The 27,894-nt window shown below is 43.0% G+C and overlaps 1 protein-coding gene across 4 annotated transcripts; it reads right to left on the reverse strand.

The window, feature by feature from the left end:
* Nucleotides 1-2,648: 2,648 nt before the first annotated feature.
* Nucleotides 2,649-21,929, reverse strand: LOC133393723 (uncharacterized). 4 transcript variants are annotated; one of them, XM_061659829.1, is made up of 4 exons: nt 20,573-21,928; nt 7,537-7,859; nt 3,481-3,578; nt 2,649-3,370 (listed from the first exon to the last, which is right to left on the reverse strand). In XM_061659829.1, the coding sequence occupies exons 1-4, from the start codon at nt 20,998-21,000 to the stop codon at nt 3,089-3,091; spliced, it is 1,131 nt and encodes a 376-aa protein (XP_061515813.1). In that variant the 5' UTR covers nt 21,001-21,928; the 3' UTR covers nt 2,649-3,088. The 4 variants fall into 4 exon arrangements, with proteins under 4 accessions (XP_061515813.1, XP_061515815.1, XP_061515816.1 ...); XM_061659831.1 differs by having other exon boundaries at nt 7,549-7,859; nt 20,573-21,927; XM_061659832.1 differs by lacking the exon at nt 2,649-3,370 and adding an exon at nt 4,391-4,500 and having other exon boundaries at nt 3,487-4,148; nt 7,549-7,859; nt 20,573-21,929.
* Nucleotides 21,930-27,894: the final 5,965 nt, after the last annotated feature.

The following is a 27,894-nucleotide window of genomic DNA, read 5'->3' on the forward strand; positions in this document are numbered from 1 at the left end:
CCACGAGTGAGCCACTTCAAACCATGGTTATTTGCGGGCATCACAGCACCACGGTCACCGGCAACCAACTAGGTAGCAAACTACCCACGTGGAAAACCCTGCTCGTGCGCGCGCCTTTGAACGCAACGGGAATAATTAAAACTCTTTCCGTCAAATCCCGGCTAGCAGCACAGAGCGCGGCTTTCGCTTACCGCCGCGAAAGAAGAATCGTTATTACTTCATTACTTTCACCCCGCGCACGATCGCGCGCAAAGGGTTTCCAACAGCCCGACGACGCACACCAAGCACATGAAACGCGGGCGCATGGTGATCACCATGGCCACAAGCCACGGTTGGTTTTGCACATCGGTTTCGATTGTTTGTGTTCGGTTCGATTATAAAACCAATTAAAAATCAAATTAATTTCTTGTCCTACATCAGGGTGGCGCTCGGGCGAAAGAGAAAAAAAAAAGCGGAAACCAAAGCGGCAAGCGGCAAGAAAAACAACCACACAGCCCCACACTCCTGACCTGACGCGTTTCGCTTATCCTCGTGCTTTCCGACGTTTTCCGGTACGTTCTAGTGGTCCGGTAATTCTATGCCGTTCGTTTTTTTTTCTCTCTCTGCTTTTACTGCGTGTTCCACGTTCTTGACAAACAATGTTCTAATTTTTTGTGTTTCCCCTCGCTACCCCGTTCTTTGATTCTTTGCGCTGTCCGCGGGTTTGGTGCAGAGCTTCGGTTTGAAGCTTTTGAAAACTGCTGAAATTGGCAGTGATGAACGACGAGCAGCGGACAACAGCGGCAGCGATAGCGTTCTTTACAAAAATGTAAATTTACAATCATGCAGCGAGCGCTCGGGTAGCACGAACCCTAGTTCGCTGACAGTGCCAATTTTATTTTCTTATCCATCGATTCGTGAAAGCTTTTTTGAAATGGAGTGGGGTTCTGGGTTTTTATTTTGCTGTGCCTGAATGTGATGAATGCAGTGAGGAGCTATTACTTCATTTAAATTTTAACTTGAACAAAGTAAAAACAAGTTGATGAATTTTTGTTGTGTTGAAGTGTATAGCAAGTACTGATGAGTTGAGATTTAGTTTAAGCTATAAACTGATCGGAAGTGATTTGACTATCTTTTTTAACATCCTATATTAATCTTGTAAACTGGAAATTCTTAAATTCTATGGTTTATGGGAAGAACAATAGGATTTCTAACTAAATATTTCCTAAAATCTATACAAAATGATGTACAAAATGAATCATTGGGTCCTTTTATTTTCTCTTACCCCTGAACGGTCAAAAGCCTTGACTTATATTTAATTAATTTTCATTTCAGGTTTTATTGCAATACTCACAACGTCTGTGAGAACGTCTATTCCTTAAATTGATGTTCGTCGACGAACTACAGTTCCGCTCTCACAGCATGTATTTAAAACATGCTTTCCGTATTTCTAAAAATAGCTTGAACATGTTCCGTAAAAGCCGTAGTTCCTAGAAGTGTGTCATTGTGCTTTGCGTTTGATGATTGATTGATTGACTGCTTCCTTCTGTTTATACGCAACAAACTGATATCTTCTTCTAGCAAGGTGGAATTCTAGGAAGTATATTTCCAATTGATAGTTTTGTTGTCATTACAATATGTTTCATCTGTGCATATGACTGATGCAGTCATTCAAAGTATTAAAATAATCTTGATCATACATTAAACTGCTAGGCAAATGGTAGTAAAGAGCAACGCGCATTTAATTTGTTTCTACGCCGAATTAAAAAACATACTGTTTTGTTCAGATTGCTAAACCGGAATGGGTTTATGTTTCGTTAGTTAACTGAGACATGTGCATGCGGTATAGTTATTGAGCCTCGATAAAAAAGGAATGAGTTCCTGGATCATTATATGATTAGGATCCGCTCCAGGGTTTGGTATGAGCTACATTTCAGTTTGCAAAACCCATGTGGGTTCGGGATCAGTTCCAGGATTGGTATGGGTTCAGAACAAGTTTCTTATCCAGCGTTGGTTCAGGGTTTGTTATAGGACCTAGTTTTGTTTATGATAAGTTTCTGAACTTGAGGTTAATTCCAATATTGTTAAGGTGTTATGATGTATTCCGGAACCTATAAACATGATCAATATCCAGACCGGGAAAGGTTCAGGAATAGTTATACGATCGGTATGCATTAAAGTTACAATTACAGTACCGTTTTTGGCTTGTGATCAGTTGCAGGTCCGCTTTGTGTTAAACAACAATATACTTTCGGTAAAAAAATGAAAATTCAATACCAGAATGGTTTTAAATTCAGTTACTAGGACATTAAAAGGTATAGATTAGATTCTGAACTGTATTTGGTCCACAAGTGTATAAAATATTGAATCTATTTGGAAAAGCCTGCAGCATTTTTTTAAAACTAAAACATTAGAAAATAAAAACATAAAATAATATTATTTTCTAGAGTATTTTACGTTCCGAGCCTTGTTTGTAATCTTTCATTATTAAAAACGCCTAAAAACGCAGGAAAAGAAACGCTTCGATTAAATGTCGCCTCTGAGGCAGCCAGTACTCACCTGATCCTGAAAACAGCGTAGATCGTCCATATATTTAATATTTATTTCCTATTTCTTTTTGTTTGTGGAATGATCCTAGATTCATTTAAAAGACAAATAAATTTAATCCAGTGTGTTTTTTTTATTTGTATTACGAGAAGTTAAATTAAATCCTGTGACAGAGCATCTAACCTGCAGGTCTCTTTACTGTTATAGCTAAAACTGGTTGTTTTTCGTTGATAAATCTATGTTTAACTGTGGGCTTTACGATTAAAAGTACGTGGAATCAATCCCTGTCCAGATTACCGATCAGCCCACGTGCCTCTTCTGTGACCGCCGGTTGTCCCGCTCCCGTTACACAACTCGCACAATCTTTCTTCCTATAGTTATTGCATTACAAACGCCTACACTGCCTGAGTATGAAAACCATTCGACGAATTCCAAACCGTACGTAATTTGCCATGAAATATCCAAGCGTTTCCAATTTGGTGAGGTGTACCATGTGTTCGGATATTTCATAGAAATTGGAAGCTGCTATTTTTCCACCACATCCACCTCACACACAGAGGTCTCACCATTTCTGCTGCCGTTCGATCGCTTCCATCACAATCGTGAAGCCTTGTGCAGCTGGACCGAACCAGCTGCTGCTGGACAGGTTGTCCATCCATCCCGACGCGCGTCTGCCACTGGTTTGGGCGGACCGGGCACCCGTCTCATCTAACGGCCGTGCGCCGGCAAACGAGCGGCCACCGTTCAGATAATCGATATAGTCGTAATCCGCCGTAAGCGGTGCCACTTTCGAGTAGTAAATGGCGGTTAGCGTCGAGTAGATGACCACGGCGGCCGTCACGAGCTGCAATGTTGGTAGAATTTATTCTCATCAGTAACCGATCGTAGGGGGTGGGAACACAGGTTGACGGGTCGATCACTGTATATTACGGAATCAACAACCGCTTTACTCACCTGGAAAACGGCCCAAAATTTGTACGACCCTTCGCTGATGATAAAATCGTAGTATCCGTTCAGCGGGTCTCCCTTGATGTAGCGACCCTCGGCGGTGGCTGTGGGAAGGATGGATCGATACAGTGCACTTTTACTCCTCATTTACTTGTGTCGGACGGGTAGTGAAGCTTGTCAGAGACGAACGTTTCGTCATACCGCTTCGTTTAGTATCTAGTTGAACAATTACACCTAGCAGCAGGGCAGCAGGATACTTTTGTGAAAGAAAGCATACTGCCCGAAAACACACACAAACACACAAACATGCACCCATACACACATTCAGATAAAACATTCAAGGACTCATTTCGGCCGAATCAAAGGGAAGGGCGTTAAATGTTTCATTTCAATGCGATCCCGATGCGCTGCATCTACTTCGGTGCGTTCTCGATTGCCTGCATCACGATTTCGAACGTTTGGGCCGCCGGTCCAAACCACCAGTTGTTGGCAACCGTATCCCATATCGAACCCCCACTAGCACCACTCGCACCGCCTGCCATCGAACGGCCACCGGCGAACGAGCGGGCCCCGTTCAGGTAATCGATATAGTCGTAATCCGACGTGAGTGGGCTCACTTTCGAGTAGTAAATGGCCGCAAATGTGGCGTACATCACCAGCCCAGCGGTGAAGAGCTGCGTGGTGGTTTAGGATTTTCAACCCAGCAGCGAGAGAGAGAGCGAGAGAGCGCACGAAGGATGGAATAAAAAAAAACAAAAAGAAAAATGCATTTGTACACACAATTGCGGAAAGAGGAACACACAATTACGTCCTACCACCATTCCCGAGCGCGCATCCCAAATTGGTGCGAGTGCAGGGCGTGGAATTAGGACGCAGACTGTGCTGGTTGATGATTAGTTTATAGTGCAATAGCTACCTGCATCACCACCCAAAACTTGTACGATCCTTCACTGATCACGAAATCGTAGTAGCCATTCAGGGGATCGCCTTTAATGTATCGTCCACCTGTCACCGCGGTTACTGTTTCTGGAATGAAACATAAATCGCACGTTTAGCACCGGTTTTAATTAGCTGTGCAGGTTGAAAATGGGAAATTGAACACGCTGGGGGAGTTTTACTTTTCGAGAGGTGGATGAGGGAGAAGATGAGGGCGAAAATTGTGTTCTAATCGCCACGACAAATGTGTACAATGATTTCGTTTGGGGTTGGTAAATTGGATGTGTAGAGTATGTATCATTCGGAGTAGTTTCGGGCAAGGTACATTATTATAATTTAAATTATATTAAAGGTTTATCTGTCAATTCTATAGCATTTCAGTAATTGAGTGGATGGGTGTCCGCGGAGTGCGGGTGTCATCAGCAATAACATGGAATTCAAGTTGCAGTTTAATCAAGCTGAACTCCATCAGAATATTCTATAGCCTGAGTAATCTGATGAGACGGTCGATGCTTGAACAATTATAGTTTCAGTGAATTTTAAATTAGCCTCCGAGGCATCGAACCTGTCCAAAGGTCAAAAATCATTTTTGAAGCGTATGAAAACACATCATGTTCATGATGGATGTTTTCTTTTCCAGGAACTGTCAATATCAAATATGCCGGAAAATATCGTCCAATTAGGAATGGAAGATGCAGGGTTGTTTTGAAATATCGAATATATTTTTGACAAACGCAGGCTTAAGATATTCCAATTTAAAAGTTTAAAATGTCAAACACATGTTCATATCCTAATAGAACAACAAAAATTTTGTTTGCTTTAATGCTGCTGTTATCGGCTAGATCACCCAATATCTTATGAGGAATTTAAATACTTGAACGTTAGTAAAGGTAAGTTCATTCGCCTAAACGTTAACATAGAAAAACTGTCTGTTTTAAAGTCTATTTCCAAAATACGCAGGGTAATGCGTTCACAAAGCCACAAGTACCACCACAAGTAGAGACTATTGTCTTGGACTTTTTTTTTTCAACAAACGCTATCTCTATATCGACTTTCCTATGCCGTTGAAGCCTATCAAGGGATTAAACAGGTAGCAGAGAACCTCCGATTTCTGATAAAAGAAATAAAGACCAAAATCTAACCAATTACGTCGTCTAAGATTTCTCCTACCTCAAGCCAAAGGTCAACAGTGAGAATAAGCGCAAAAAGATGCTAGCTGCCATCCGGTCATAATATAGCAAGCAGTTCACCTCAAAAAAAAACTGTCGAGACGGTGGAATCTAGAACTATGTCGTACCTTTCTAGTATCAGGACATATGCCTCTCAGACATCTTAATCTGACGAAGACCTTTTTCTCGCGTTCAAGCAGACTATGATTAGAAGAATTGTTGGCTCGTAATGTGTGCGAGAATAATGGAGTAGTCAGACTTCAGTTCGGAGGCATGAAACCGGTCAAATCAGTCCGGGCAAGCCCTTTTAGCACATCGACAAGGTTCTCTAACAGACTCGACATTGCATAATGTTGGTCGACAAGTACAATTTTAAGACAGCCTATACAATCTATATTATGTATCCCGCAATGCCCTGCAGCTTGTTGAACAAAATTTCCAGCAAACATCCAGGTTTTTAATTACGAAATAATTTCCATTTGATATGGTTTTAAGTTACAGTCATCTAAGTCATCAAAAACCACCACTACGTCCATCGTGCAAAACCATGGACCCCTTTTTTCTGCATCCAGCCCCGTGCACATTCACCTCAACAAACGCAGTTCAAATCCCAGTGCATCATTGCAAAACTATAGTCTTTGCCTTTACGCTTCCTTTACGCGTCTACCATGTCTGAACACACATGAGTGGAATATCACCGCATTAAAATCCCGCCGGGAAAAATCAACCTGCAAACACACAGCTTTTGCCTCTATTTTTCACAGTATTATCCACCGCCCTCCCACGTTCGGTTGACTTTTTACGCTGAAAAATCCCGATGCAGCTTACGGTAAGCGTAATAACCGGGAAAGGGAACGACACACACACGCCGTAAATGCCGCAGTCCAGCGGGGGGTTGCTGGGGAGGAGAAAAGTTTTTAATTTGTAACTTTATCTCACTGCACTGTTCATGAGCATGCAGCTGGCGAAAAACTAATGCTCACCAACTGATGGAAAGAGAAAGATGGCCAGCTTTTTTTGTGGGGGAAAAGGTTATAAAACCAAGGATTATTTTTCTCGCATCGTCAACATTGGAATGTTTGCATAGAGCTACGCCATGGAACCACCACGATCGAAGGTAAGGTTATGTGTGTAAATGTAGAACCGTTTGCGAATTGTGATGTGTTAAAGTTTTTCAATTTACTCTTACTCATATGCAAGTAGAATGTTGCTTTGGAATGAGAACTTCAACCTTGTTTAGCTGAATGTATGAGAACGTTGTGAGACGCATACCAAAAACACAAAAATTGCTTAGCCTCGATACTAGCCTAGCATAGCCTAGCAACGTGTAGTCGTTACTTCCCAAACAACCATTTTGAAGGATAAATTTTAATTACACTTTTCCTATTTCCATCTACAAAATGCTGCCACTGGCCACACTACGAGACCAGAGCACACATTCAGCATCGACCGGAACCATATTTATTGCGCCCGGGATCAAACAACCACATCAATATGCCGACCCGCACCCAAATAGCTTAATGTCTCCGAAGCTGTTTTTTGTGTGTTGCCGAAAACTGTTTGCCAACGGCGCCATAAAAGCGTCTAATAAAAATCCATTACCTTCCACAATCGCTTCCTCTTCCTTATGCAAACGCTTCCATATTTTATGTGCCCTCTCGAGGAGACGTATGTGTTCTTGGTCTTTTCCCGAATGTGACAACCACCGGGGCCAAAAAGGCTGAAGGCGCGCGCTGTGGCGCTTTTGACGGTAAAGGATAGCCGTAGGCTAACGCTTTCCGAAACCGGGGATTCATTGAATGCGTGAATGTGTCCTTTGCCCAAACGGGGGGCCATACGGGTCACAGCTTACGACCAGCCAGACAAAAAAGCCAGCTCCTTTGCATGCAAAACCAGCCTCCGCCAGGCTCCGTTGCTGCATTCGGGAAATATGCTAGACATTCAAAATATTCATTACCATTTTCATTACCTCCACCGGCGGTGCCGCTTGTTGATTTTTCGCCAGCCGTGATGATCTCGGTTTTATTGCCAGGATTGCCGTCATCGGTGGTGGCTAACGTCCGCTCGGTGTCGTCTGCTGCCGGCCGCTGCCAGCCCTCTGTCACCGTGCGCATTGATCTTCCGGACGATAAAACTGTGCTTATCACATTAAATAATGTCAGCATCGGTTTCACCATATTGTTGTACTGCTGGTCGACGCTCTGCTCCTGCTGCTGCTGCTGCTGCTCGCGCTCGGCACGGTCCGCCGCCTCGTCGTAGTCTTCCAGGCCTTGTTCGTAGCTGTCCATGAGGGGGATTCCGGAGAAACAACGCGAGCACCGAGAATGGTAACATAGAACAGACGGGGCGAGGGGAATGGTTAGAGAACATGTGGACAAGAGTTAGCAGCAGCTAGAGGTGGAAAGACATATTCAATTTGCTAGCCGGCATCAAGGCAGGAAGGAAGGAGCTGCCGAGCCGGAAGGAAAGTAGACAAGGGAATTTTTGTGCTGGGAACTAGCGAATAAAGCATTTTATTCTTGGGTGACAAGATGAGAACGGAGAACCAATGAAGCTCGACATCGATATTAGCTTTCGGATTTGAAGTTATTCAATTTTTTGGGGATGCAAAGACAAATTTAGACACAATAATTTCATATAAAACTAAATAAGTCCAGCTAAAGTAAGTAAATGTACGAACAAGTCGTTAAGCTGATACGCCAATCCAATACTCACACAGTGGTATTAGCCACTTTTATGGCGTTTATGCCACATCGGCCCGTTATTGTACCGAGCCCTCCAGCACTATTCTAACGGTGCCATCGTGCATGGCAAAGGAATTTCTGGCCACAACCCAAGTGAGCACAACTTTTGCTCAGCAAAAACGACACACATTCAGCTGAGCAAAAGCGACACACGTTTTGCCCCCCAAAAGGACACAATAGTCATGCGGAGGGGCAAGACTTCCGACAAATTCGTGGAAGGAGGAACGCGCAATAAGCAGATAAGATAAAGGGCCAAACAGAATTAAGCGATAATAACAATAAATAAAATTTAATTCAGTTTGTTCAAATTGTTTTATTAGAAATAATGAATGGTGTCGCCTGCGGAAAGGTGCCGACCCGCGAACGGCAATGACCCGAACGGCACACCGTACGGCCATACGCCTCACTCCTCGCTTGTCCCTGGTGCCACATTTGCACTGGTACTGTTGTTATTCTAACACCGCTTCTTTCCCTGATATGGACTCTGGTATATGTATATATGTGTTTGTTTGTGCATGTGAAGACAATGTCCGAAACGGTGCGGTGCGCCCCAAATATCCTTCCCAAAACAGCAAAAAGGTACTTCCGGGGTCGTGCCAAAGAGCTTCATTATCGTTCGCTGCGGTTTGTTGCGGGCAAATGTTTTTGTTGCTGTACGCCCGTCCGTGGTTTTGGCAGAAGCGGGCAGTTAATGAGGCTAATGAAAGAAAAACCTCTCCACTGGGCTGGGGCCCCCGAAACCGAAACCGAATACCCGAATTCGGGGTTTGGGACATTAGGCTTGGTACGTACACGGCACCACGTACACGGTTGCACACACACACACCACACTTCCAATTCCCGTCCCGCGAGAATCATCATTTTATGGGGTGAGACTAACGGTCTAGATTATGATCCTGATTTGAGTTCAAAGGATCACCCCGGACGACGGCGACGACGACCATTGGCCCCAAACGTCCCCATTAGGAGACGAACGGAAGCTGGGAATGGGGAATGGTGTGCGTTTTTTCTTCCATTTCACCGAACACATGTACGATGCGTAGTGTAGTGCATGTTGTTGTGGTTATGTTAATTGATAATGGTGCGTCGGAATGTTGGGCTTCGGGTTGGGGTTTCCCGCAGCGCAACAGTAGCACAGCAAAGGCCCCGAAAAAAGGGAAGCTGGCCAACAGCAGCAACTCTTCCCATTTGGTGTATCGATTTTTGGGGGGGAAAGGCCGTTCATGGCTTTGCTCGGAATTATCTTATTATCACCACCGACCGAGACACGTCCTCCGCACGCATTGGAAGCTTCGGCATAATGAGCGGCAAATTGAAACAAATGAATTTCGTAGTATCCTGGCGTCCTTTTTTAAGGGCGGAGGAGGAACTATCGTTCCCCTCGTACCTCGATAAAAAAACAAATCGCTCTATAGATACACGTACACTCACACACATGTATGGAGCGGTAAAAGGAGTTTCAAAGGGGCGTGTAACCCAACTGCTGCAGCAACTAAACTTTAAGCATTTTTGTGAATGAATTAATTGCTAAACTTTCTGCTCCACTAGCCTTTGTCGCTTTGAACGATTCCCCGGGTTAAGCCGCTTTGAAAATTAAATCGACTGGATAATCGGCACTGCTTTGCATGACCGCACACGGATGCAATTGGGAAATATTTGCCCAAACACAGGGCATGGCGCTTCTGTTAAAGGGCTTTATAGCAGGCTTCACTCTAAACAACGCACATAAAAGTAATTAAGCTGACTAAACTTTCGCTCCACGTCCAACGTTCGCCTTCGTTCCCTCGGCCATCCATATTTCTAATTTCATCAAAAGCAGTGATTATGATTACATTTTATGCAGTGCGTTCGGCTGTAGCTTGCTATGAGCTTAGTGTAGTGCATGTTAATGTAGTTTCGGCAATGAGTGGCACGGTGTATTGACGCAAAAAACCGCCTGTACGCCCTTTGAATTAGTGCATTTTTTACTCTTCCGTAGCACGTCATTGGGAATGGATGCATTATGCAAACCCGGCGATGGATTGAACCTCTCACCCCAATCAGCACACCCATCATCATATATTGCGCATTCTCTTTGAGCCCTTTGACGGGCGAACGGCCTACCCTCTGCCTGATTACAGTGACTGGACTGCAAATTGGAAAACCAAAATGATAATTAATATCTTGCATGCGTTCGGCATTTCGGGTGGGGGTGAGTGCTCACTCGCCAATCAAATGGTGCACGCAGCAGCAGCCGCAGTGTGTGTTTCATACACGAGCATAAAGAGGACATTGAGTTAAGTGTACTATTTTTCCTACTGATCCATTACAGCCTGCAGGCAGCGTTCGCGTTTGCAGAACCTGCATCAGGATGGGTTCAAGTAGCCCAGATGCGTCCGTTGCGTGTCCCCTTTGTCTGTCACTGCCCTGCCGTTGTCGTCGTTACCATCGTGTGTGTGTGTGTGTGTGTAATTCGTTGAATATTCAATAAATATTTCACCTGTTTATTTACGGCGCACTTCATGCGCTGAACGATGATGCACCAGCAGTGCAGTGGTCTTGCAGTTAAAACTGAGATTATATTTTTTACAATTTTGTTTTTATATTTTCGAGAGTATTTGATAAATTACTCAACAGACCACAGGTTAGTGTTTTTATACGCTCTTATAAAGATCTAAAACAAATCTCCCTTTTTGACGTTTGAGCCATTAAAAATAAAATCAAAATATAATTATATAAGGTTTTTAACAAACCACATTGTAAAATCTATGATTGGGGCCCTTTACAATTCTAGTCAGTTTTTTGTATGGAGTTTAAAAGTTAGAGGCTGAAATCATGTAAACACTCCATACAAAACCACACACAAAACTAGCCTGGAATTATCAGTCTCGATTATTCTAGCCTCAAAGCTAGAATTATATTCGAGTACCTGCTCGAAAAATGGCATAACAAGGTGGTGTTTCCATTTATCCCAAGGTGCATTAAAGAGATCACGTGGTGGAATCTAGAATCAAAGTGTATGTAATCCAGGTGGTCTCATAGTATGTTTTTTATAACCAAATTTGAATATCACTTGTTGACAGGATGGATGAAATCTTTTGTTCAAACAAGCTTTCTGGATATTTGACGAATACTCAAAACACTCTTAAAATCTTCATTCAGAAGCAGAAGCGATAAAAATCAGTCTTCTAAATTCATACACCTTGGGATAAGCCCCCCTGGACATTAAACCCACTAAGATAACTGCTCGAGAACTGCTATACAATGCTAACAGCTGACAGGCTGTAATTTCAGCCTACAAACTTAAAAAGGAAAGGGCCCCATTGATGACAAAATGATGGAAGTTCAACATCAAAATATTAAACTACAACTAAACGTGTTGAAAAGCATCTCGATAGTAATGAAAACAAGCCTATTTAGAATAATTAGAATGCCCATTAGAATGATACTCAGAAATCGTATCAACACAAATCTTTGACAAATTTTTAGGCTAGCTTTCATTCTGCCTATAACCACTTTTATATTTTAAGCCAGGAAGCTAACATTTCAACCTGTCAGTGGAACAACATTCATCATCTTGGTTGTATCTTTTTAAAAGTTACGTTCTGCTACATTGATTATTTATCAGTTGTCATTATTTGCACCAATTTTATCATTTGCGGAGGAACAGAGGTGCGACTTTAAAATCATATTGTTTTTTTTTCTTTACTGTTTGAAACAGATTTAAACGCTTCTAATACATTCAAAATTATCGAATTAAATAGTTTTTGACCTTTCTTGACAGAATACTTGAGCTTCAGTTTGGGATCCTGTTCGTGTCTGCAACGAATCGACGTTAGTTTACATATTTTTCAGGCTGAAAAATATAAGGCTTACAGCCTGAGGCTAGTTTGTATTGCGGTTTTGTATGGAGTGTTGGCATGATTTCAGCTGACATGAAGTCAATAAAAAAAACTACCAAAAGTCGATTTGAGAACGAATGAAACAATATGACAAAGAGTTTATTGTATTTTGCAAGACATTGATTTGAACTCCTTTCCTAATTATATTAAAAAAAAACATCAAAATAAGAGTTTTTAGAATAATGTATCCCGTGACATATCGGAATTCATCGGAGGAATCAATCTTAAGAGCCCGAGGAAAATGGAAAACTTAACGATCTGCCGTACTCTGTACTTCAAAGGTTGAAGAACACTGCCAGTGCGGTATGAAATCCATGCACCAGCACAACAGCCCGCTGGTTGACTGTAACAGTTAACGTATCGTAGCTGTGCCTGCCATCGGTGTGTATCGAATGAAAAAGAAAACTTTTAACCCCCACAACACCGCCATTTTTTCCACAAAGAGTACAAAAAAGCAGACACAGTAGCGGACCAAGCAAGAGAGAGAACAAAAATGGACATCAGAAATGAAATTACGACCCCACTCACATACACGAGATGAATGCATTCAAATGATATTCAATTTATATTTATCTGACCTTGCCGACGGGGTCGGGGTGAACGAAAAGAAAAATAATAATAATAATAACAGGGTCACAGAACCAACAGAGGGTGCTGGTATAAATTTCATATGAAAAATTTAACCATCAGCCACCACACGCCATATCGCATCGGGGATGGGAAGCGAGCAACTGCAACTCGGGGAAAAATCTGTACCAATTGCATCTGTACCGCCCGGGCTCAGACAGCATTAAGCAAATGGATTAATTATGATTTTGTGCCCCCGTTCCACAGGCCCACACATCTTAACACGGACCTTTCACCCAAGGCCACGCCACAGTGCGCTGCCAAAAATATATAACGATATAAAACAACGTACCAAATATTACTTAGCAGTTTAAATAAAAATCAGTTTAAATATGGTTGTTTTTCACATAAACCATCACTACAGCGGTAAAACAATCACCAAAAGAGCATCACATGTCAGCAAAACAATCACATGACACTCACGGCAAGCTTGATGCAGTCAAGCACGTTAATCGGCCAACCGGCGAAGCCTTTCGGGTAAACTTTGGCAGAGCGCTTTCCCCATGCCCGCAGCAGCACTTTCGCACGCAACTGTTCGCCTGCTTTGTTTTCTTTCCGATTGATGAAAGCAATCGAGTGCACTCGATTGGATGCCATTTTTCCATCCATCCTTTCCATTATCTCTCTCACTGTCTCTCTCTCTCTCTCTGACCATCCCGCATCCTCCCTGTCTGTGCACAACATTTTCGGAAACAATTTTGAATTAATGAACTATGGCCCGGGCTTTCATATATTATTTGCAATCGATTTGGCTTTCGGATGTGCGTTTTCCCCGCCACCACCACCACCACCACCAGCAAGGTTGTGAAAGGAGCAATCGACCAACGAAGACAACGATTGAATATCAATTTTCAATTGCTATCAGATAAAAATTAATTCCTCAAACCCCCTTGTCTCTCGACCTTGCATTTCGTCACCCTGTCAACGTCGCATCCTCCCATTTTGGCCGTTGGAATGGGTGGAAAATGTGTCAAAGTTATCCGCGTGCCTGTTTTCCCCCGCCGCCCACAATTACGCCCAGCCATGGGAGGGGGTGGAGGCAATGAGCACTCAATTCTTTAGCGCCCGTGCGCTCGTGCTGTAATAAATGAATGTACGGGCATAATTAAAATTAAAAGCTCACACGGACACCATGCCTTTGGCGTCTCTCCACCTTGTGTGCCCGTTTCACCTCATTTTTGGGGTGGAGAAAGAGAGAGAGAGGGGAAATCTGTGGCTCCAATAGGGAAGGGAGAGACCGGTGGTGATAATGGCAAATGGAAAGGATTAAACACAGCGGCCCCAGCACGATTGGTTTGACCGATCGTGCGTGCAAATTATGCGCCACGGGTGAATAGATCTTTTTTGCGCGAGCGAAACTTTTACACCCACACACGGAGAAGGGGGCTGTGCCCCCTACCCCTCTCCTCCCCTCCAACGCTTTCCGGACATCTGACTGTAGTGATTGTAATTGTCAAATTAAGCGGTTTAATTTAAATCTCAACCCGTTTCCCGCACCCGGCAACGACGGAAAAGAGCCCCCAAAGTTCGTGGCGATGCTTCGGCCAAACTATCCCGGTGCCACAAATTAAACCCCGTCAAGGACGTTGAATAAGCCCGGTTGCAAACCTCCACTCCTCCACCCCTCCACCCCAAAAGTACACGTGGACACACGTGTGTGCGCAATTGAATATCCGGCTGGTAAAATTATGCAGGGTGAAATAATTCAGAAGCCAACACTTCCCAACACACCCGCAGAGTCCGCGGAGCGTAACACAAAACCACGCGCGCGCGCCAATTGCATGTTATGGCGCACAATCACGCCGTACACGCCGCCCGTGGCGGTTGGTTTGGGTTGGGTCGAAAAAATCTTACTCCTGTCGCTCTAGCTCTCTCTCTCTCTCTCTCTCTGCTCATTACACTTTCCTCCAATTTCCCGGGAAAAGACCAAACCGCTCGGGTACGGAATAAGGGATGGACGACATCCGCCCCGGCCGTAGAGCCTGCTGGCAGCCAAGCGTTTAGTCGGACCCAAGCCAACGCGCCACACAGCCGTAATGAAGGACCTCATCGGAAGAAGCGGCCGAACCGAAACTCCCTCCACCGCCACAGCTCTTGTTTTAATGTTTGTTATTGCGGGGTATCCGGTACACATTAAATTCCCAGTGATCATAAATTTAAATTCAATCTACGTACAGGGAACGGACGGGGCCGTGGTCGTATTTTTTTCTATTAAGCTTAGCCCCCCGTTGCATGGGATCCAAACTCACCAGCAACTAGCGACAGCAGCAGCAGCACAGAGCAGCGAAAAAAAGCCGACCAGACTACAATCTACTAAATGGCAAATTGGTATGTTACTACAATAAATCCCACCGCCAGGTCCCATCGGCTGCCCTCTGCATTGTATTAGTACACCAGGGGCGCACCATCATGATACAAGGGGAGGGGGTCGGTTGCTTATATTGGCCTGTCTGGTGCTGGTCTGGGCTAGAGAATGAATTTAACCGCCGCTACGATGAGGCTCATCGACAAATCCAAGGTCCGGCGGGGCGGTGGTCGGTGGCAACGGCAAGTACTGTAATTATCGTTAAGCACAGTTTTGTACACTTTTTACCCACACACACACATACACACACACAAACACACAAACGTGATCGATTGTTAATATGGGGTCAACACGTATCCAGTATGTTTAGTTCGAGGCTGTTTCGTTCGTTTGTTTGCAGGCGTTGTAGTAAAGCTGTTTGTCCCTATTGCTGGTTGGCAGAATGGCAAGCAAATGGAACATCCCCCCCCTCCGGACCGGATATGCATTAGCCGGGCATTAATTGGAAGTTTTTCCTGTGCAGTTTTTTTATGATGAGTGACATGCAACAAGCATTAGGGATGGTTGTTTTTACTTTATTCTTGGCGGTGGAAGACTTCACTAATTGTACCGTATCGTGTTTATCATTTTAGTGGTGATGGTTTTGCTTTGATTGGTATAAGTGCTGCCGGAGCGGGACGGTCTACTCCGTGTTGTAACCCATCATCAGTAACCCAAGTCGAAAATACTCTCTTTGTTTGTAAGGGGATATTAACACTCTGAACTTTGGGTGCTGAATTGTTGACTCATTTAAACGAACGAAGCGAAAGTTCATGTACATACAGGACGATTCCTTTATGTGAAGAAACATCTCCATGGATAGCATTTGCCGGATATGAGGTTCAATTCAGTCTTGAATCCAAACTATGGAAGAAGACTTAATCTATTTGACGTAACGTCCTACGCAGACTTGCCGGCCTATACAGGCATTCGAGACTTAATTCATTACCACGCACAGCTGGATAAGTGAATCCTTGCTACGGGGGCACGGTCCATTCTAGGTTAGAACCCATGACGGGCATGGTATTGAGTCGTTCGAGTTGACGACTGTACCACGGGACCGCCCCCTCAAGCAGACTCAATATTACCATAAAGTACAGCTACATGCTAAGAAGGGCAAGAACAGAAAGAGCCTCCAAACGTTTTGAGATCGATATTGAAAGAAAATTTAAATCGACTTTGAGCGAAATTTTATACATTTTATAACATGTTAAATAACTATTCAGCCACTTTCCCAAACTCGATCAAAGAGCGTTAATACGATAGTTGCAGTTGGCTAGATAAAACGATTGCTTTAATACATTTCATGAGTATCCTGCTCAGTTTTACGTACAATATGGCAAAATGTTTGAAAAAATCCAAATAAAATCACCATTGTATGTCATTTTGACTATCGCTACGATCGTTCCCGAATTCGATCGAGCTCGGGAAAGTTGATCATTATTACAAAAATATAACGTTCTAGGGGCAAAAACCAAAGTATTTTTGAATGCCAATCCAGTCGGAATTCGGAAATATAGCATTCGGCAGCTTAAATTACACCCATAAGAAGCCGCTACAACGACGAATGATCCAACTGTAGTTTAGCATGCCTAACTCAACAAGATTAGGTGGACTGGTCTCACGCTTGGACTCGGATGACTCAGTCCGGACAGAGGTGGCGTCCAACATGGAATTATAGATCTATCCCGACTACAGTTTTAAAACCTGAATCTCACTCCTAATCAAAACTAGATTGAACTCCACAATAATGTACGTTTCTGAACAAGTGTGGAAGACTATTAACGAATACGGTCGACTCAGAGCAAGTCCGGACGTGTCTGGCTAAGTCAGGAAAAATCTGGCTAGTTTCCAGATGAATAGAAACAAATTTGAATGAAAGTTTGAAGTTCAAAGTAGACTATTGTTAATCTCAAAAGTTATTGCATGTTCGAAAAAATCTCATTGATTCTTTAAAATTGCATTGAGCAATTGACATTGAAGAATGTGTAGGACTTCAGATCATACATTTCCTTTTATATATATTTTTTGTTGCTTTCATGACATTTGGTAATACCAGTGGTTTTTCAAAGGTTCAAAGCAGTAATAAATCGTAAATTCCATTGCCTAGTTCTCTTTATTCAGATTTGTATCGTCCTGAAATTACTAAGATTTAATTTGACTTTGTCGTACTTGTCCGGAATCAATGGTCCGAAGAAAATACAACACCTAGCTAGTATAATTATGTTTTAAAACCAAAATGAATAGCTCAAAAATAGTAAACGCTACCTACCAAACCAGCAGTTTATCAGAAGGATATTCCTAAATAGTGCAGAATGATCCTCACCATGGTGCAGATTCATTCACCGGTAAAAGCCGCCAATCTACACTTCGATGCAATATAGAGCGGATTATTGCCGAAGTAGTGTGGATAGAGCAGATGCCGCTAATACGTCTACATCGCAATGACACCTGTTTCATTCTCCACACACCATCTACGAGAAACGATAATCCTTGCACCGAGTGCTATCAAAGGATAATATTAAAACTGGCTCCGCTTACATACGCTCTTCAAGCCTTCAGCAAATCCGTCACATTGAAGTTCCATTCCATCCCGATACGATGAATCGTACGGTTGTACAAGTGTGTAAATACTTTCACAGCGCAAACAGAAACCTCTCTGTGAGTGAGCTGCATAATTGTGTAAATAACTGCAGCCTAGAGTGTGTCTATTGCAATAACGACGGTTCGACGGCGGGTCGGCGAAAGGGCGAGAGAAATTAATAAAACTTGCCATTCAAAAACACCTTTTCAGCACAACACACGTTCGGAGCTTGATACAGTGTGTTGAGTGTGATGTATACCACCGTTCTACAACCACCCCCCCCCCCCCCCCCCCCCCTTTAGTACATTTGTGCAAAGTTTCAACATCCGCACCGAAACTGATTATTCGCTGCAAAACTAACATTTGTTCGACCAGAACTATGTTGCCGCGGCGACACCCGCCGAAGTTCATTAACACCCGCAACCGAACGAAAGCGAGTTGATGAATAGTTTCCGCAGTAATTAGGCAACTTTATTTGAGAGATAGCAAAACACATTCCATATGCATCCCACTCCACTGCATTGGCGGACCGTTTTTGTATGCGTTCACTCTCCCCCGGATGCAGTTTTCATGCGTTGCGCCGGTTGTTCGGTGGTGCGCCAGATATGATGATGCCAGCTGGTGACGTGCGGGAAACTCATTTTAACAGATTGGCCTGGCTTTTGTGGAGTTTTGTCAGTGCGCTTCAAGTGTTTTGTTCTCCATTGGTGGAATAACTTTTCACTCGCAAACCGGTCGGGCGTTGGAGTTTAACGAATTGGAGTGTGATTTTAGTGAGCATGATCGCACCCGTGGCAACTGAAACTCAAACAGCAACAGCACACGGCTGGGTGTCGACTGTCGGCCACTGTTTGCCGACCGATGTGTGACCGATGCGGTGATAGCCTTTGCTCTTTGCTGGACCCTTGGCGTATCAGACAGTATACCTACTGTACATTTTTTTCGGAACTTTTGCTCAAAATCCTCGGAAAAGCGTGTGCATTCGTAATTGCATGTATAATGCTGCAAAAGTTTGCGAGCAAGTGCGGTTTAACCGATTACAGTATTTATTGTAATTGCGATTCACATAAGAGAGCAGAAATTGAGGGAAAATGTTTTGAATTAATGTGTTTATAACATTTATAACATTCCTCAAGGCTAATACAAAAAAGTGTCGACAGCAAAAGGCTACAGTGCACCAAACATAACTATTCCCAGAGCGAATTCTGCTTTTGGAATAGATTTTGAACCAATATGAGTCCAGACAGTGATCCCGAGCACGTATCGATCTAAGAACTGATCTTGAACCCATTTTGATCCTGGATCATTTAAACATCCCATGCGGACCCTGGAATTGATCCGCAACGCATAAAGTTCTTTGTCTTGAATCTATACAAATCTAGAAACTGATCCTCAATCCATACCGCTTCAGGACTAGATTCTGGACTAATAGCTCCTAGAGTTCAGACCTAAACTCAAACCGATTCTTTAAATCAGGGGTCTCCAAACTACGGCCCGCGGGTCCCTCGAGAGCTTATTATGCGGACCGTGGCTTCTTTGTGAAGGTTAAAATAATTAGTTAATTATTGTGACTTATTTGAAGAAAATGTAATTGTTGCTTTTCAGCGACGTAGTTCAAGCTTAAATAATAGAATGCTGTAGAAGATTTGTATATTTTTAAGTATTTTCTTATAAAGACGAAATTTAAACGTTTGCATTAGATACAGGCAACTGAACAATGGCCCTCAACACCATTATATGTGAAGCAATGCGGTCCGCGAACAGAAAAGTTTGGAGACCCCTGCTTTAAATGATACTAAACCTATACGGCCTGGGCCAGTCTGGTGGTACAGTCGTCAACTCGTACGACTTAACAACATACCCATCATGGGCTCAAGACCCGAATGGACCGTGCCCCCATACGAAGGACTGACTATCCTGCTATATGGTAATAAATAAATCACTGAAAACCAATCCAACTAACAGTAGTGGGTACAGGCAGGCCTTGACCGACAATGGTTGTTATGCCAAAGAAGAATAAGAAGAAACCTATACTGGCACAGGATCTCATCTCGAACCGACATTGATCCTGCAACTGATCCTTGTATCCGTAGCAGTTCTGGGAGATCGTTAACTCACGCTGGCCCTAGAACTAAGCTCAAACACACGACGGTCCTGGAACAGATTCCGATCTCACACCGGTCCTAGAGCTGAGCCTTAACACACTACGGTCCTGGGACTAATTCCGAAACCCGGTTTTCTTTAACTACAACTAAACGTGTGCCCATCCTAAAACTCCTGAACCCATGCCAACCTTGAAACTGCTTTCTTTATTATTCTGGTATAAAAACTATTCCTATGTCCTATGTCTTCCTATGGAACGGATGACAAACGTGTCCCGGCCCAGAAACCGATACAGCAACCTAATCCGATCCAGTAAATGACTGGGCGACCATGCAGTACTGTTCACTGAAAAAATGTAATCCAAATTACCAGGAAGTAACATGTGGAACGAGCGTTACCCCTCACTATAATTTGTATAGCGGGAAAATGTCGACGCCTCCATTTAATGCTCTACTAATAATATGTAAAAATAATACAAGAACTTTTTATCAAATAAAAAAAGTAACTTCAAGAAAAGCTAGCAAAAAAATGCTTTCAAATTTGAATAAAAAGCAACCCGTCCCAGAATCTGCACTTCTGCCAGCAGCATTCTGTTGATTTTAAGGACAATCGTAAATTATCACGCCACGCCAATCACTCCCGGGACCGGAAACGGGCACAAAATTACCACCATCCGCTGCCGCACCGTCCACGGCCGGCTCATTACTTACCGGCTTAGCTGCTTCACGGGCCGCACCACTATCTTGGGCGTGGTGGCCACCGCACTGTAGCCTAACGTGGTCCCCGTTACCGAACCAGCATCGTCATCTTCGTCCGGTGCGCCACCTCGCTCGGTTGTCGATTCCGCACTTTCGTGCCGGTTGGGGGATGGGTTTTCGCCACTGCTGCTAGCGTCTTGTTCGAAACTTTCTTCACTCTCCTCGAGCATCTCGTCCGATGAGCCTCCAACTGCTGCACTGCTGCTGCTATCTTCATCTTCCGCTACAGTGGCTGTCGTTTGTCTCGCTGTCGCACGGACACTTCCGGCGGCCACCACTTCCCCGTTCAGTATGACCAGCAGTACCAGCCCCATCAGCAGTAGCCGAACGAGCAGCAGCTGCATCGTTGAGCCAGGTCCGGCGCCGCTTCTGGCCATCATTACGCTTAATCTCTTCGCTTTTCGCAACGATCCGATGCAGATTTCAATACACACTGCTGCTGCTGCTGCTGCTGCTTCTTTAATGCACAGCTGCACTCACAGATACACACTCACACTAACAAACACAAACACACGTCAAGCGGATGGCGATGAGAAGGCAAAGGCACAACTTTTCCTGCTTCTCGTGTGGCTCTCCCCGTGACGTCCTTAAGTGAGGCACGTACTGGAAAGGATTCGATGGAGACGCGCTGGGTGGTCAGGTGTGTCAGCAGGTTGCGGTTTACGGACTTTCTTACCGTCGAGTTTGTGCAGTTCGAATCGGTCCGGATTTTGCTGTCGATTGGGGCTACCGGTTTCCGTTCCGTTCCTCAATTATTTAGTTCCTGCAAACACTTTTTAAAGTGTCACTTGTAGCCGGCGACGGGGATGGGGGTGCCGTTGCAAGGTAACCTGATCCTTGATGTCAGCAGATGGTTGTGTAAAGTGTCTTGCCTTATTTCATACGATAAGGATAAACACAGCCAAATATTCACACACACAGAATTTTTTCAACTTAAGTGTGTCTGAAATTTCACCTTCATGATGGACAGTTCTCGAGGTCTTCTTGTGTTTAGTGCAAGTAGTTGTGTTAGAGTAGTTTACAAACACTCAATGCTTTCAATAAACATAATCTAAGCTTGAGCTTAATAACCACAAGAAACGATTTTAGCACGAAACTCCTTAACTATGTCTACTCTAATTCTGTTTGGCTCTCGATTTTTTTTTTATTATTTTAAACCAGTCAATGTTGCAGCCACGCGACAGTAGTAAAATGGAATCAACCAACAAACCAAATCGTTACTGTACCACTAAACCTTCACGGACACCGTTCTGCGCCGGCAAGTGTCTGGCGGTAAACTACACCATCCGATGGTATCACACCGCCAAGTTATCGTCGCTGCAGTCGGGGGCAACAATTTACAGCTCAACAAAAAGCGACCTAGAAGAATGTGCGGTTCTAATTAGCACCTGGTGCGAACGTGGCGCACGCTTGGCAGGCAGGCATCGGGAAGCGAGGGCCCACTTTTGGTTCGGTCCCGGTCGTTACCGATTCGGCTAACCTAGTTTAAGTTGGTGGTCACTTGTTACACGTTAGCGAGATTTTTTTTCTTTCTAAAAAGCTTCTTTTCCCTCACCACCAGTCACAGTCACGATGACTTTTTCATTCACACCGGCTAAGGGAGGGTTGTGAAAGTTGGGTCGTTTTTTTTTCATTCTTTTTTTGGGATCCTATAATTTACTTTACAATGTAGTTGTATCTTAGGGCAATTTGTTTTGCTGCTTTTATTTGGTGTTTTCAATTGAATTCTTTGTAGATGCTAGTTTAGGGTAAACTTATCTCGAAGTTCATGAGATTTAGCGACATACCTTAAGCAAAAGCATACCAACAGTAAAGGAACATCGTAGTGCATCGGCTCTGGACTTTAAAATCCCTTACTTGCCGCAATTAAATGAGACAAACAGAAAATTTTATAAGAAAAATGAACTACAGTCTGTTCCCGAGATACGCGATTTTCGATTTACGCGGATTCGGAGATACGCAGTTTTCGAAATTTTATAGATCAAATGTCAAATCAGTACAATTTGCTCCCAATGCAGTATAAATTGCATTTTTGCTAATGAATTTAATCCACGTACAAGCGAAAAATATCAGAATGTTCTGCACGAATCGTATAAAATAAATGATAAAGAATATAAAAGTATTAAATTGAATAAAAATAACGAGTAAATAACTGTATCTTCGTCGAAAACTGCGAATTTTGACTTCGGATATTCAAGTTACGCGGATTTCTCGGGAACACACAAACCGCGTAACTCGGGAGCAGACTGTACAACAATCGGTAGTTTCGTTATTTAAATGAGTTTTAAGATCATTTGGTTTAGGTATACCAGCTACTTGAAGCATTAGTTTTCTTTACTGTAACTTCCATGCTTTTAGCTATGGTTTTTTTTGTTTATGTGTCATATCTTATCTTCTAATCTAGACATTCATTTGAAACATTTATTGAAGCCGTCGACGAGCAACCTGTTTAGCTTTTCTTCAACTATAAACGATAAGAAAAGAATACAATAAAAGCTCTGGAAAAACTATGCCCAAATGCCGAAAATAGAGCCTTAAGTTATAATAGGCATTAAACGACGACCGACGAGTTCAAAATCCGCATTAAGCATTATGATTTTTGTTTCAATGTAGTTAAAGGTTGTCTTGGGCATTATCTTTGTTCTTGATATTGTTAAACGATGCAACTACTGTGATGCCTTATTTACGCAGATTAATTGCGAATATTGCCTGCCAATCGTGACTAAGATGGACTGTGATGTGCTGCAATAAATTATGTAGCTCGTGGAATTTAAACGAACTAACTATTGTAGTCACTAAAGGCTTTATACTGAATACTTTAACTTCAGCTCTACAATGCTTTGCTTTAAAAATGAGATGTTACAACTTAACGCTTTAGATTATTTAATAAAGTATTAACTAGGGAGTGTTCGGTTCATAACATAATTCCCACGCATACGGTCATATATTCGCTGTCTAATATAGAAATGAATCAATAAATAGCGAAACTAAATAAATGAAACAAAATAAAGTTCTATAGTTGATTAATTTATGAAATTCTAAAACTATAATTAAACAAGTTTCCTAAATAATCTATACATAAATAAATCAATAAAAAACATCATTTAGATTAATATATAATTAGATACAAAATAAACAATATAAGATATAAATAAATAAAGTGGACCAAAAAATTACCTATTAAATAAACAGATTAGCTTCAGATTTTAGCCGTGTTGCTGTAATTTAAAGAGTTTTTTTATAAAATCCATTGGTGGAAAAAAATATCTTAAAAGTAATTATACTGAAGTGTTCAGATTTCTTCAGATTCCCGATGGAGACTATTTACTACTCAATTAGTTAATTTATTACTTTTATCTGGAGTTCATCGTCGTTCGCTCAGCAATTAATGTTTTAGAACAATCCAATATTTTTAATCGATCTTCAAAATAAATAATCTTCTTCTTAAGGTCGTCATATTGTAATCAAGTCCTTAAGTTACTAGTATTTCTTTCGATATGGCCAGTAAAATAAATATAAAACACATTACACAAGTAAACAATTCCACTTAACCACTCAGCAATTCCTAATTTTAGCAATGTAACCAATCGTACAAAACTACAACCCACCGGGCAATTCCGTCTCAAAGAAGGACAACCCACCCAGCCATTGTACAGCCTACGCGATACAACAGCACACCACTGCGCTAGACATTGCTTGATAACTTAATTTATCTCCGCCGTCTAGACAGAGCGAGCTGCAATTTCCTTCCACCCTTCAGTGCAGTCAGGTCTGTCAGGTTGATTTCCGCTCGTTTATTATTCCTCACGCTGCCTTGTCTGCTGCCCACCAATACCCGGAATCGGATGAAAATTGAACTCCTCGCCGGCTGTATCAATCCTTCCTCCAGCCGGCCAGATTGATGAACACGCTTGATGATGGGGGTTTGGGCTAATAAAATATTTTGCCTACACGCGGCGTTAGAAGCCCAAACCGTCATCCTTCAATCGACGGAACGCAGTTAGCAGGACGATGGAGGCCTCATTTGTTTTGCTCGAGACGGTCAGACTGTCTCTCTTGGGGTCCAGGTGAGGCTGTCCGTGTCCATTCTAACGCTGGCGTGTGCATACATTACTTTCGCATCCTCCCAGGCGTACATTCCCAATCCAATCTCAAAGCCAATGTGTGAAAAACCGCCCTAAAATAGAAACGCACAAACACATAAACGACGGCACCGGAATCTGGACAGTCTCGTCCGGATGTTCAATTACGAAAGATTCCTCAATTTTCACGAAACGATTCGTAAATCGATTTACGGTTCCATCGAACACGGTGGCCGAGATAGTGGAGGAGTGGAAATGAAACATGTTTTTCTTGGGCATCATTCATTCGGCACCGTAGGTATCCCCTACATTCTCCCCTACAGGGGGGAAAAAACAGCCCCATCAAATCACCGAAACTAGACGAAATGGACACACTCGTCAACCAGCCAACACCATTCCAAACCCAGGAAACAGAGCAACACCACAGTGCGCGGGGCCAACGAAACGGCCGCAAGGGGGCAATCGAACAGATGTGCCAAACGTGTCGTGCTTCCGGCGACGAACTGATTTCTATTCCTACCAAACTCACAATGTTTTCGTTCGGACAGGTTGTTGCAGATGACAGGAGCACTCTGGTGGAGAGTGGTTTTGATATTTTAGCAGCGATTTTTTTTCGAAAAACACATTTTTCCCAGAACTCGGAACATCGGGGTAGTAGAATTGGAACAAAATTTAAATCATTCAGCTGCTCTTCGTTGGCAAAAATAGCAAATTTATTAAAAAAAAGAAACTGCTCCAACTGATCTAGAATTTATTAAGCTTTCTCTTATACTGCTCCACATTTGCCTGCCAATGCGTAAATGGCTCGGGAAGGGGTGGCGCTAAAAGACGTTAATTTTCGGCAGCCACCCCGCCCCCCTCCCCAGGGTCCCGGTCAGTGCACGCCAGCGCTCGGGTCACGTTTTGTCGGGTAGTAAAATCACACGCATCACCATCAATGATGAAAAGCACGTAACATTTGTTAATCCGTTTGTACTGCTGCTGGGGAGGGGGCCCTTGTGTTTAGGCTTCACCCACGGGTGCCTCGTGCCTCGTGGAAGAATGTTGGGGCATAAATCAAAAACCCTTCGGTTCGAACCCTCAGCAATCTCTTGTAATCACGCGTCCGGCCCAACATCACGTCTCACGTTGCCAGCTCAGTCAAATGAAGAGAGCCCCAAAAACCGAACCCACAGCACACGCTAACGCACGCTTGACCGGTGTTGCTGCTGTCAAATTTGGCACCTTGCGTACGTGCTTAACACCGCGCCAACGCCACGATTTGCTGCGGAGATAAAGCTGCAACGGTTCTGTTTAAATATCGTCCCTGATTGGGCGCAATATTGCTGGGCTGGGTGGAAAATTGCGACGATGATAAACGCACTTTCACAAGCAATTGATTGGACACGTCACATTACGAAGGGGGGAGAGGATTACAATCACGGGGCCCAAACCATAAATGGGACCGCTGGATGTCCTGCTTTTTTGCAACCCCACCGGCAGCAGCTTGTTGGACCCTCGCGTAGAACGACATCATACGCCACTAATTTGCGGTAGAGCGTAGTTCGCTGGTGGTGATGTTCAACATACAGAAATGAATGTGATTTTTTTTGTGGATTCAAACTATCAAACACACACACACACACACGTGAACAAATTCATTTTCCATCTTTACCAAAAGACCACACGAAACTGTAACCAACTATACATAGCACAGCATCAATCATCCAAGCGGAACTGGCAAACACGCACACGCACTGTTTCCTATGACACAAACACACACACACAACGCAACGATTCCTGTGGGCAGCTCCCAGGGACCAACATCGAAGCTCGGAGCCCACACAAAAAAATGAAATCACTTTCATCACCCTGCCTTTACTGGGTTTTGTGAGGCCAGGACACAAAAGCAAACAAATCTGTGCAAATAAACCGACAGTGACAGGCGACAGAGGGAGATATAGGAAGGAAAGGGTTGAATTGCACGGGGAAAAAAACATTGATTGATATAATTTTCATTCCGAGCGTAGGTTGAAGGTTTGATCGACGAAAGCCATATATGCGATCACCTCCTCCCCAACCTCCCCGAGCATGGGCAATAATATCATAGCAAAAGATCAATCCCGCCTGTCGTGATGTTTTATTTCATTCGTTTTATACATCATCCCCGCACCACCACGTGTACGTAAAATGCAGGACTGTAAAACGGGAAAAAATGGGAAAAAAGAAACGTTATCGAGCTGGCTTTTATTCCAATAGAACCGATAGAACCACACTGGACGCTTGTTTTATAACAGCGACGATGTATATATTGATCTCGATTTATTATTACACATAAAAAACGAACGGCAACCGTTGTTTATAATTCAATTTCCATGAAATGCATTTATTTTCATCTGTGGAATTGTCGTTAAAAGGAACAAATACATCAAACTGGTTTAAGCTGGTAATGGCTTAATTATGTAACCGGACGTTTGTGTTATTACAGTTGAATGGATTATTTTGGCAGGAAGGTGGTGGGAGTGTTTTTAGTGTTTGAGTTAGCAGGAATTATAGAAAATGGATTATTGCGGTTCGGTGGGAATAATGACGCTATTCTAGGAATATTTAATCCAAAAGTTTAATGCTACAAATGGACAATTCCAGTAAGTGGGATTAATATTAATTTTAATTAATTTTAATTCAGCGAATTTCATTAATCAGTGTGCGATTCTGGCAAAGCTTAGAATATTAATTACGAATAATTCAAAAAGATATGAAAAACTAAACTACAACCATACACTTAGCATTGTGTAAAGAAAGTTATTGTGAAGAGAAGATGACGTATGCACAAGATCAGTAATCACGCAAGAGCTCTGTGTAGCTCCGTACGCTCCATACGCTCCTCGCATTCTATAGTGTGGTGTGGTCTATAGAAGCTGCATTGAAGCTGCATGTGCTTGTCATAGTCTGGCTTGTGTGATGGCTAACTACAACCAGAACAATGGTTGTTGTAGTATTTTAAAATATAAAATCTTTTTTTTTTTGTGCACAGTTTGTACACTAAAAATATACGGAGCAAGCGCACAGCTCTCACTTGAAGGAGAGTAAGAGCTATTTATTGTTATTGCGCTCTTCATACAACAATAAAATAAATACAACAATAAATTGTTCTAACCCTGCTACATTACTACAGCATTTACTGATGCTGCGGTATTGGATTTTATTGAATCG

The sequence above is a fragment of the Anopheles gambiae genome, chromosome 3 (assembly GCF_943734735.2).
Source record: "Anopheles gambiae chromosome 3, idAnoGambNW_F1_1, whole genome shotgun sequence".
Taxonomy (NCBI): Eukaryota; Metazoa; Arthropoda; class Insecta; order Diptera; family Culicidae; genus Anopheles; species Anopheles gambiae.